The 12,977-nt window shown below is 39.1% G+C and overlaps 1 protein-coding gene across 2 annotated transcripts in view; it reads right to left on the bottom strand.

The window, feature by feature from the left end:
* LOC125238880 (glutamate decarboxylase) overlaps positions 1 to 2,497 on the bottom strand; it is an 84,291-nt gene extending 81,794 nt beyond the window's left edge. Inside the window, exons 1-2 of one of the 2 annotated variants that reach the window (XM_048146353.1) lie at positions 2,231 to 2,497; positions 1,711 to 1,786 (exon numbers count right to left, since the gene is read on the bottom strand). In XM_048146353.1, the coding sequence (XP_048002310.1) occupies positions 1,711 to 1,776 (66 nt within the window). In that variant the 5' untranslated portion in view covers positions 1,777 to 1,786; positions 2,231 to 2,497. The remainder of the gene's footprint in view (positions 1 to 1,710; positions 1,787 to 2,230) is intronic. The other variant, XM_048146354.1, reaches the window with a different exon arrangement.
* Positions 2,498 to 12,977: the final 10,480 nt, after the last annotated feature.

The following is a 12,977-nucleotide window of genomic DNA, read 5'->3' as shown; positions in this document are numbered from 1 at the left end:
GCATATTTAAATGATATCACAAGTAATCCCTTAGTTAACGCAGATATCATTTGCTACGCAGATGATACTGCAATACTATTTCACGGTAATTCTTGGCCACAATGTTTAGATTTTGCTCGCTGTGGTATTAGTTCAATTTATAGTTGGCTAAAAAGTAATCTGCTAACTCTCAATTCCGCTAAAACGAAATTTCTCTGTTTTCACAAAACCGCTGCCTCAGTGCCCAAAATAATCCCCGAGTTAAAGATTCATGATCCTAACTGCCATCAAGATTCGAAGTCTTGTAACTGTTGTACAATTGAACGATCGTCGTCAATAAAGTACTTAGGCGTCACTCTAGACGAAAAGCTTAATTTTTCTTACCATATTGAATCCGTGTCGACTAGAGTAAGAAAACTCATTTATGTGATGAAGAGGCTAAGGGATGTCACTGACAAGAAACTACTGAAAATCATATACATTGCACTTTGTCAGCCAATCTTAACTTACTGTATCACCGTTTGGGGAGGTGCAACTAGCTCAGCAATGATCACCTTGGAAAGGGCACAGAGATTTTTACTTAAGACAGCCCTTAAAAAACCCAGGCTGTATCGTACAGTTGACGTATATAAGGACATGGATGTGCTCAGTATCCGTAAACTTGCGATCCTTAGGTTAACAATGGTAATGCACCGTGAATTAATAAAGTCAGATTATCGCACCTCTAATAATAAGCGTGTTTTTAAATTACCCATCCCTAGGACAAGAACTGCTTTCGCAAAAAGGTTTCAAAACTTTCTCTTGCCACACTTATATAATAAAGTAAACATAAAATGTGACATCAAAAACTGTACTGCTAACAAAGCTAAACACATAGTCACTTCTTGGATTAAAGATCTTAGTTATAATGACACAGAACAACTTATGAAAACTAATGGTTGGTAAAGGGTACATTGTATCAATAGGCTTTGATATTATATTTTTATAATTAACTTGTGTTTTCCTATTTGGCCCACAGACACTTACACACACACACACACACACACACACACACACACACACACCTTATATACAAGTCATTCACTCCTGCTGACTACAAATATACAATAAATGTTATTTAATTAAATGTGTTAACACTAGTAAAATCGAAAATTCGTTACTGAACTATACTGTGATTAACCGTGTTACCCTTGTTAAGTCTGGTTAGCTTTAGTCTTAAATAATTTTTAGTCATTAGAATTGTTTCTTCAGCGTAGGAAAAGCAAATGTAATATGTAAATGGTAATGTTTGGACTGACTCCACGAGACAGGCCTAGCCTAGTGTGGTGGTCAAAGGTAAAATCTTTTGTAACACTTTTTGGCAAATAAACTATTTTTATTTTATTTTATTTTATTTTATTATTATGTATAATTATATTTTAGTATTTGCAGTTATTTATATTCAATAGTGAAATATAAAATAAAATTATTGTCGTTTATTATTTAACTGTAAAATTAATCTAATGCTTAGGTAGGTATAGGTATATTAGGTATACAAATTTTTCATGCAAAAATCCGTAATAAATGGAAAAACATAAATATGAAATGATTTTTCATATAAAAACAGATTTACTACACAACTATTTATTAAAACTAGAAATAAATCGTACAATGAACCACTAAAATGTCAAAAGTCATGCGAAGCGCAAACTCAAAATGGCGGAACAAGATGGCGGATAAAAATGGACGAACCAGTTGGATATGCTCGGCTATTGACTTGCAGTATGACAAAAAGCCGTCCAGAGAGATTTTTGACATTTTATCTATTCTGGAAAAAGAAAAACGTATGTTAATGATGCAGTTTGCGGCTTTCAATTTAAAAAATAAGTTTTAAATTTTGAATTTAAGTGAAATCAAGTTCTATTAAAACTTTACTTTGTTTAATTTAGTTTAATTCAATATGCCAAAATATTAATAGAAAAAGGTAAAGATAATTTAAGCCGGAATTCAATTAATAGGTATTTAGATACCTTTAATATCAAAATAGGACTTGTATTCGAAATATGGGAGTTAGACTAATAGGTTCATAGCACAGGCGTTCTGCGCATGCTCCAAAAAATCCATACTTAAAGGTCGAACGGCCTTTGGGAATTTAAATAGGTCTGGACTTTAAAATGACAGAACTTCTATACAATGATGAGAAATTAGAAAAAAACATCTATGGCTACAGTGATAAAATCTAACATGAAATATCAGTCGAAAATATACCAACCTTATTCGAGGTGTCGAAAATCTATTAATTTAAGTTTTATCTAATTTAATTTAAATTGAATGTACTAGTTTAAACCGAGCACTACTTGTACGAGATGTTTTTGGTGGAGAAACAGATGACTATATGGCAAATGGGATCGTTCATATAATTGTAAATATACAACGTATTTTCGCGCAATTTCGACTTTTTATATATGTTTTTCATATATGTTTAATTTTTTTAGTTTCTTTTCTAAAACTCAGCTTTTTGAAGCTGGTGAGCTTTCCAGACCTGGGCAAGGCTGAACCGAGACTGGGGGTAGGTCGCGGGTCGCCTGGGTGCCTGGCTGGCGCCTGCGCGGTAGGGGGTGGAAGGGGGGATGGGAGGGCTAAATACAGGTCACCCCCTAGTTCCGGGATCGATAACGGAAGGGGGGATGTATGAATATGACGGGCGGTTGATAGTTACCTATATGTTCTGATCTGATACTCGTATTATGTATTGTGATGTACCTTATCTTGTTGAGATAAATACCATTCCATTTTTTAATACGACAGGTACGGAGAAAACATATAAAATATTACGGGATTTATGGATAATAGTGTATTATACGGCTATCATCATTATGTTTAGAAAAAAAAATGCTTTTTTGTCTTTAAATATACAATACAATACCATACAAATACTCTTTATTGCGAACACCTCAATACAGGAAACAACATAGTAATTATAAACAATACATACGTTTAGATCCACAGCGCAGGCTTCGTCATATAACAGAGTGTCCATCCACCTAAGGTTTCGTCAAAATAAAACATTACCATAACATACATTATCCGCAACACGCATCGTCAAAACTCAAGCACACAAAAAAAAAAAAAAGGCAAACACAATACCCTTAATAAAAACCTTATATCCCAACCCGGTCAGTACCCGGAACAAACGTCCCCAAAATACCAGCCGCGTTGCCGCGCTGTATAGCCAACGATATACGTTGTACCAGGTACGAACCCGATCTAGGATCGCAACCCCTATCCCGCAAGCGTCTACCCAGGGCCTTCACAAAATCCTTGGCTTCGGCGCACCAGGGACCAGCCGACTCAACCGCAACAGGGACAAAATCGTACACCGGCTTCAAGTTCGAGTACTTGGTATGCTTTTGCCTTGCCGCGTACTCCGCCGCCCCGCCCGCCGCACGCGTAGTCTGTGCCAGATGTGATGGAGCAAACGTGCTCACACACGTAGCATCCCACAACAGACTACGACCTTTAGCCCACGGAACGAGAGTGAGACCGTCAGGCCTCTTTCCATCCGTACGACTAAGGCCCTGGGGCTCCAACACGCACGGCAGGTTCGCCGACACCATCGCCCTGCGAACGATATCATTAATCGCATGATGTCGAGGAAACCTACCAGCACACCGCGCACAACTCAGCCCATGGTGCCCATTTGCCTCCACCGTTACACCACAGACACATGGATGAGGCTCACACACAGTACACCCGAGCCTTAACGCAGCACCAATCCTCAAGGAGTCGTTATCCAACAACGTACCCAAGTGCGATGATGGCAAGGCGTGTAGCCAGGCCCCCGACTCGGGCGCTACTGCCGCCTTTAACCGAGCCAACTCAACCCCCGATGCGCTCTCCAGCAACTGTTCGTATGCCTGACGGCACAGAAGGTCATCCCACGATCTCTGAGCTCCGAGGTTGTCCGGCCTGGCCCCGCTGGAATAGCGCACAGCCCACTCATCCAATGCGCTACCCACAAAAGGCATGTGCATATCGATCTCACGAACTGACAAAATACGCGCAACCAGACCCTGAGACGCGTGTGAAGATGCAAGAAAAGCTACAAGTCCCACATCCTGCATGCGACGCACCCCCAACCCGCCATGCCGAATGGGAAGAGTAGCCTGCAACCACTGGGATTCCTCAAACCGGACATTCAGGATGGACTCCAGACCGCTTTGGAGCACCTCATCGAATCTCATCACAACCTGCATATGCATCCAAGTCGGCGCCGTTCTCAAAGTGTATGTTACGCGTGGGATTGATAAACAGCTACGTAACAACACCAAAGATACATGCGCCGAGACATGCTGCAAGTGCTTCATAGACTCTGAAAGCGCCACGGTTTTGTCCTGAACCACCTGATTAACCCCCTCCAAAAAAATCGGCGCCCCAAGGAGCACTAAAGATGACTTCTCCACCAACCTTAAGCCAGGCAAAACATCTTCAAAATCAGCTACCAACCCCCTAGTTTCCGGACCACAAAGAAACAACTCGCACTTCTCAGCATTCACCTGCAAGCCAACGGCTGATAACGCTTGCACTAGCTTCCTCACATCCCCCAACACGACATCCGGCGCTCCACCCAACGTACCATCATCCAAATACCAGACGTTTAAAGGACTGGCTAGCGAACGGATGACACCTTGCATGGCTAAACAAAAAAGGAGAGGGCCCAACGGATCGCCCTGCTGAGCACCTACCTGTGATGCAATCGGATCAGTCCCATAAAAGAGATTACTTGTGGAAGAATAACATTGGTGAAGGAACGGAAATAACGATGGTACCCTATCCTTAACTTCCCTCAAAATTACATCCCTCTCCACAGAATTGAAAGCGTTTCTAATATCCACTTTCAGTATCACACTAGAAACGTTCTCCGGAGCCATGGCATATGACCGCACTGCATGGATAGCTGCCTCACACCCCAAAGGCGTTCCGAATCCAACCTGACATGGCTGAAGATATTTCGCCATCTCCTCCTTAACTGCACGACAAGAAAGTTTGGAAACAAGGCGTCGCAACGTATTCCCAACAGCAATTGGCCTAATTCCACCATCTTTCTTCGTCAAGGCACACAAAGATGCCCCATACAGATATGGACAAGCCTGGGGATTAACCATGCCACGTAAAAGGAAGTTACAAAGCCCTGTGAGGGACTCCAACAATTTTCTGCCATTATCTCCAGCCGACAAAGAAGTCAGCTCTTTCAAATGTTGAGGGCGCAAGCCGTCCAGCCCAGACGCAGACCCATTGTAAAAGGACCCCAAAGCGCTCACGACCTCCTCCTGTGTCACTGTCAAAAAAGGACTCGACAAATTAGGCTCAGGGGGGAAATTCAACTGCCTTGAAGGTGACGGGTGCTTCTGAATCAGAGCCTCCAACGTGTCAGCACTAGCCGGCGCGAGAGTGGAATCGGAGAACAGAAGTCTGACTGCCCCTCTTAAATCTCCATCATGCACTTTCGCCTCTATAGTACGGTAAACCGAACTTGTCTTAAGACCGATTTCAGCAGGAAAGTACAGACAACAGCTGTCAATATTCTCTTTAACCTTTGAAGTCAACGTTCTGGGACTGATATTCTCGGGAACCCTCAAAGCCGTGAAAGAAAAGGTGAGCAAAGCAAACCAATCTTTCAATTCATTATTGCTCAAACAATCCTGAATTATCGCACACAACTTCCCGGCAGCCTGATTTCTCGCCCCTCTCGGAACGTGCCGCAAAACCCTAACGTTTTTCTTCAGTTCGGCCAGCTTTGAAAACTCCACATCATCTCCCACTCCCGGTCCCAGCTCCCCCCCAGCACAAGGCGCCTGCAACCCAACCACATCCCTATGCGCACGAGTAATATGAACATTTAGGCCCCTGGGGACAACATACAGTTTTGAACCGCCAGGACAATACGGACACGCTTGAAGATTGGGGTTGCTCATGTTTGCTCAAAAACACACATTGTACAAAAAATAAACGCTATGAAAAAATAAAATAACAATAAAAAAAAAACTTTTATATACAACCACCGAATTGTAAAACTTAATAAAATGTCACATATAAAAAAAAGGTCATAAAACCCATAAGGCCAAACAGGAATCAAAAATTTTGCTGCAATCTAAAATTATGGGTATGACTCAAAATTATTCCTCACACAGAAAACAATAAAAATAATAAACAAAAACTACTTAAATTACTTAAAAATACCAAAATTTTACAAATAAAAATAAAATGTCCCAGACTAAAATAACTGTCATTAAAGTCAACAAAAATAATCACTACCTATTCAGTCGCCAGCTAAAAAATTACACATATTACGTCAAAACTATATACTAATATTAAAAAGATAGTGACTTATTCTAACAAAAAAAAAAAAAAAAAATTAACAAAAAAAAAATGCACACACAATAAGAGTTCAGCGGGGCTCGAACCTGGTCCACCCGGAGCGATAAAGTTTAGTCGACCGCGACTACCACAGGGCCACCGAAACGGAGCGCGGCGCGCCGAAAATAGTGTACCATAATCGGCCACACTACAAGCCCTGGCTATCGCTGTCGCCGCCGATTACTGACAACGACGTACCTCCAACTTATGATACAATATACCCTCTTCACTAAAATAATGTCACTGCTCACAACAATTACACTCTAAACCACCGGAATTTCCACCAAAAACCACTTTTATTGCACACATCCCGCGCTCACTGACCGTCCTTCCAAACGCGAACCGCTCCTACGGTCCACTCCATCGAACCGGTAAAGCCAGCCTTCGCGCGCTCATCAGTCTCTTCCACCTCGACGGACACAGTCACCAACATTCGTAGACGCTTATCAATCACCAAAGCGCACATTGAAATAACCCGATGGCGATGAAACTCGTAACTCAATTTTTAAATATACAATAAACACGAGCTCGAAACGCACGTGATGGCAGCGCCATCTAGACTTCATTTATGATGTATTTTTTAATGATTTCTTTTGTTCAATAAAAATGTAATTATAAACAACAATATAAATAAATATATTATGATTTGAAATAAACTCTTAGTAGAGTTGTCCTCCTTCACTCATTAAGCAAGTACCTCCTTACAAAATATCTAAAATATTTTTTTTAAAGCAACTGTCGCCAGGGGTCGTAAGTAGGGTTGTAAATAGAAAAAAAAAAACAATTTTTGTTTTCAGAATTGTGAAAAAAAAACATGAAAAAAAACCGAGCACCATTGTTTTTTTTCTAAATATGGTTTTTTTTCAGATGAACACATAAAACGACAATAACGGTTTTTCAATAACAATAACGTACATTTTAATTCAATTAACATTCAGTATACAAACGTTTATTGGGGAATCCCCGATGCTGCGTGTAGCGTGGAGAGGCGGTGGTGTTGCCAACAGTAAATAGTGATAACTACCAACTACAAATTTCGTAAAACTTACTTTTATAAGACCAGAAATTAAAGTTATTTGATTAAATTCGTTTAATAGTTAACATTAAATCTAAAAAAACCGTATAAAAGTATTAACTACTTTGCAAATTTTGAGATTTCGTACTTTAGAAAAAAAACATACTCCAGAAAAAAAACTGTTTTTTTTCACGGTTTTTTTCATGTTTTTTTTCAAGCCAGAAAAAAAATTGTTTTTTTGCAACCCTAATCGTAAGCGTCTGCATTGTAAACCCTCTCAAAAATCTTATTACGTCTGCGTAAGACTTCGACGCTCCTGAACATTTGTAATTAGACAATTACTTGCAGCTGTCCTGTAAGGTTCTTTTCATAAGGTTCAAAAATCTTTTATAGAATACAGTGGGCAAAATTGCTCCTTTATTTTCTTACTAGCTTTTTGCCCGTGGCTTCGGAAAGAGACCAGCAAAAGTAGCGTATGGCACTCTCCATCCCTTCTATATCTCCACTTAAATTATCACGTCAATTCGTCGCTCCGTTTCGCCGTGAAAGACGGACAAACAAACAGACACACACACTTTCCCATTTATAATTTTAGCATGGATTAGTTAAAATTGCAACCGGAGTATAACCAATATGAACACACTTTTGCAAGCTTACATTGAATCCGGATTTACATTTTACTTCAACTTTATGTACTCGATATTTTGCTCTACGCGTGGGAGGCGGCGGCTAAAGGTCGCCATCCGAAATGTCAGCGCCCACGCCCGCCCGCGGTTCCCTAGTCCGGTGCAGCCGTCGCTTGCCATGGCTCAGGCAAACCAGCGCAATAAAACTGTTGTTATGCATATACTTCCCGCCTCCCCTGCCGAAACAAACTCAGGAACAAATATCTGTGCTCATCGCATAAATAAATGCCCTTACCGGGATTCGAACCCGGGACCGCGGCGCAGCTGGCAGGGTCACTACCGACTAAAATAAAATATATTTTAGAAGAGTAAAATGTCATATATTTTTTTCTGAATTCCGCCTACTTTCAGAGTTATAAGCATTTAAAAAAACGATTACTTATTATTTCTCAGAACAAAACGCTATTTGATGGCGATGATGCCGTTATTGGGCATAATCTAACTATCCTCGTTGATAGATATCAAGAAGTGTAACTCAAACATCAAATGAAGCGATCGTCAAATGTTGAGAATATTCCGTAATACATCCAAATCTTATTCTAACTGGCAACTTGCGTGTCAATTTTCTCATGAAAATTTACAGTAATTTACAAAAAAGAGAATGTTCAGCAAATTGTACATTGCTTGTCCAGACCCATGATAAAGTATGACCGACATTTATTTATTTATTTATTTGAAAACATATTTCAATGACATTACAGATAAATCCAATGCGTCATGAAATTAAATAATAAAAAAAAACAGTAAATAAGAACATTAAAAAAAAACATTACAAAGAATAAAAGTATTATAACTAAACAATTGATTTGGGCGATGACGAAACAGCGTGGCTCCGTTGCCCCGGTGTAGGATTCGGCAGGTTGCCCCGGAACCGCCGAAAAACCACACCTTTCGGCCAGAAGTCTGCGCTCGCGATGGTGTCCTGCAGCGGCCGCGGCACGCGCACCACGAACGAACTGAAGTGCACGTAGTGACGCGACTGTAGCTGGTGTACCCTCAGCGTGTAGCCAGTCTTCCGGCGAACGTACTCCACCACATCGTCAGTCACGGCGGAGTAATGAAGACGGGACACGTAGAGCGCCTTACTCGGTGTTGCAACCCGTAGACCAGAATTAACCGGCTCTGCGGTGCCACACAGAGTCTTACGAGGTGCCCTGCGCGCCTTCTTCTTCCGTTCCACCAGTGTGAATCCCTCCTTATCGACTTTAGCGCGGGAGGAATTCTCTTCCACTGGTTCTTCACACCCCTTATTAGACATAACTACTTGCTTTTATTAAATAGACATAGCTACCCCCACATATAAAAACCCCATCTCTATGTATGTATTAGAGATCTTAGTATATTGGTTCGAACTCTCAGTTTCTACCGAACCTTACTCCCCCACTCATTTCGGTTTGGCAGCGGTCCAAAACTTTGCTTCTACTAATTACACCTATTAAAAGTCCGAAGGAATTGAATGTCATTTGTTTGATTTAAATAGAGGTGACATTTTGCTCGATTATTAGAAATATTCAGTTATTACACTGATTTAAACTTTCACGATTATTACACATAATTATTTTTAAAATCGGGACTTAATCGCGTATGACGATCGCGTAAAACGTTGGAGGTCAGATTAATATGGTAGTCATACGCGATTAAGTCCCAATTTTATAAATAATCATTCAGTTATTAGTCGACATTTTATTAGATAACTGTTTAAGAATCGACTAAGTACATACAAGCTCCCATAACTAGTAATAATTAGTACCTACTAACAGAAAATTTCAACTACCTACATACATTGTTTAGTTATTTAATTGGCATTACATTTTAAGTAGTTTTTACCCATTTTTTACCTACTATAAGAACGTGTACGAGTATAAATGAATGCATGTAAAATAATTATATTGACGATCATAATGTAAATTCATATAGGTTAACATAGCATAATTTATAATGTAATTTATCATTATGAAATAAATAAAACTAACTAAACTAAACTATAAGGTGCGAATGCTGTAAATTTTAAATGATATTTTTTTACTTCGCTTCCTATATCTCTAGCATTTTTAAAATTACAGTCCCTCAATATTGTAATAATGTATAAACTGTCCACTTACATGTGTCTTTTACATAGCTTTTATTTTATAGTATAACTTTTTCACAGATTTTTATTATGTTATTTACGTAGTCACTATACATCTTGTACCTAATCATCTTCACTATATTGAAAATCAATACCTACTTAAGATGTTAACTGGTAAAATAGGTAATTAATTAGTCCAGACTCTGTGGAAATAAATTAGTCTTTTGTTTTGTATTATGCTACGATAATAAATAAATTAGAACCGTAATGAATTTGCTCAAACTGTCTACGTCGGAAAGTTCATGATTAAGTGCAAAAGTTGAAGAAATTATTTTAAATAATCGATAGAATCAGGCGTTTCTTTGCGGAAATCCATGTTAATCAAAATCTAGAACATTCCTTTGCTAATCAAAACGAAATAAAATTGTAAATATGGGTTTTAAAACGCCAGAAACTAAAAAAAGTATTGATATTACTTATTTTGCAATATATGTAGAGGTATGTAGTCAGTCAAACACTAATTAACTTTAGAGCCAATAAATATTCAAATGGATCGACACACTCGTAGATGCACTTGATACCTAATAGAGGGTTTGTTCAGATATAGATGAACACCGATATACTAGCAACCACAGAAAACATTAAATACTTAGTCAGTTGAAAGCCTTACATGTTCAATGCCCAACCTTTCTAACCCTACTTAGCCAAGGACCCTGCAAGGACCTAAACGACAAATGCACCTCAGCCTCTTTAAAGTCTCCCTCCCTCAATCTGAACGCATCTGTAGTCTGGCCCCAGACAAAGTAGTAGATATCTAAAGAGTAGCCCATCCCTCTATAACTGCGTTTTCACATTATCCGATCCGATATCGGATGTAGGACCGATATCCCATACGAGTATATTTAAGCCGCCATCTTTGATTTTTGCCTTTGAAATCCTTCCTACATCCGATATCGGATCGGATAATGTGAAAACGCACTAAAAAAGTCTTCAAGGCTTGCATGTCAAATACACAATGTTACTGCGAGTCTTAATGAACCTGGGTACGTAGCCGAATGGCACAAACGCTCACGAAACGAAACGCTTAATACGCGAAATTATTATCTCTATGGGTCTTGCGTATGGGCTCAACAGAGCCAGACTACCTTTCGCGACGTTTCATTTTCTTTTCCATCGCCATTCGCATCGCAGAAATGCCATTCGGCTACAGCACCGATATCTAGAAATAATCTGCCGTACGGTCGAGCATATCCTCAGTATTTAGATATGTTTTACTGTAAATTTCTTTATGCTCTGGCGAAACAAGATGGCCGCCTGAAGGAATGACGTCACAGTAAGGCCACGCCCACTCGCTCAATACAGCCTTCAACGCTTTTGTAAAGAAGGACACAAGTCCATAACATTTTTAATGCACTTATTACCCTTTGTATAAAGATTGTAGAGTGTTTCGAGAAATTGCAAGACAAAGACGTGATTTAACATGATAATTATCTCTTTCGATGACAATTCATTCCATTTCTATTAAATGAAAATTAGCATCGCTGTAAAATTTTCATGGAAACAAAAGCAGGGTTCAATTGTTTTTATTTTATTTATAAATTTTTAAACTTTAATAAAATTGAGTAGAAAAGTGTTTCTTTAGCAAGAAATACTTCACTTTCTTGCTAAAGAAACACTTTTCTGCCCTGCTTGTCCTGAAAACACGTTTCATACCTATTAGAGAAATTCCACAGTAAAATAAGTAGTAGAATTGATTTATTTATCACTAAATAATATTTATTTATATTTTACTTATTAAATTCTCAATAAAATTCTAATAATTACAAATAACATATTTTAAAGCAAAATGAAAACTAATTAAAAAAAATTGTTTATTTCAAATGAACACGCATGTTTACAATTTTGCTGACCTCCACACTAGGCAATGCCTGGCCTGTGGAGGAGAGATCTAACTTATTTCTAAATAAACATAAAGGTAATACAACTAGGGAACAAATCAAATTATTTTATTGAATATTTTTTGATTTGTTCTTTTTTCAAGTAGTCTCACTACTATACTACTTATATATAAATTATTGTATTATAATTTTTTTTTTTATTATATATATTGTTATTTATTGGAGAACCTAAGCCAAAGATTATAAATTGAATTTTAAACTAGTATTAAAATATTAGTAGAGAGAGCAAAAATCTCAAGCCAATTTCCATGCAAGCGAAACTGTGGGCGCAGCTAGTGTTAATAAAGTACTACTGTATATTATAAACCTTTCGTGTTAGCTCCAGTTATTGATTCACCAATTAGCCGCGGCGGCGATACGGGCTGTTATCAGATATAAGCTGAGCTACCAAAGCGACCGAGATAACGACTCGAGTGGACAATTTGGGAGCTCAGAGTACCTGCACTTACAGAAACTTACAGAACTTTGGAGCAGGGGCCCGTTTCTCGAAGGGTACGAGCCCTGTATTACAAGTGTGTTTCCATGACAACTCATAGGATTTGACAGTTCGCGCACTTTTCGAGAAACGGGCCCCAGGTGACCTGGGGCCGATTTTTGAGTCTCACGGCGTTCGAATTCAGAAAATTGTCACTGATAATAATAGGCAATTCACCGTTTTCAATCGGTTTTTTAGTGACAGTGAGACTCAAAAATCGGCCCCTTGGAACCAAACGACTTGTGAGAGCTGCCCGTGAGCCTTATCATTGACCCGAGGGTTAACCCACCATTTTATATGGAATGTGACTAATGCCAGCCCACTAACCCTGAGTTAACTGATTGGTGCAAGCGGGCCTTTAAACCAGTTTTGCCACCGAGTGAAACACAATTTTCACCAC

Source organism: Leguminivora glycinivorella, chromosome 24 (assembly GCF_023078275.1).
Source record: "Leguminivora glycinivorella isolate SPB_JAAS2020 chromosome 24, LegGlyc_1.1, whole genome shotgun sequence".
Lineage (NCBI taxonomy): Eukaryota > Metazoa > Arthropoda > Insecta > Lepidoptera > Tortricidae > Leguminivora > Leguminivora glycinivorella.
The sequence above is the reverse complement of the archived record's forward strand: the minus strand, read 5'-3'. Positions and strand labels throughout refer to the sequence as shown.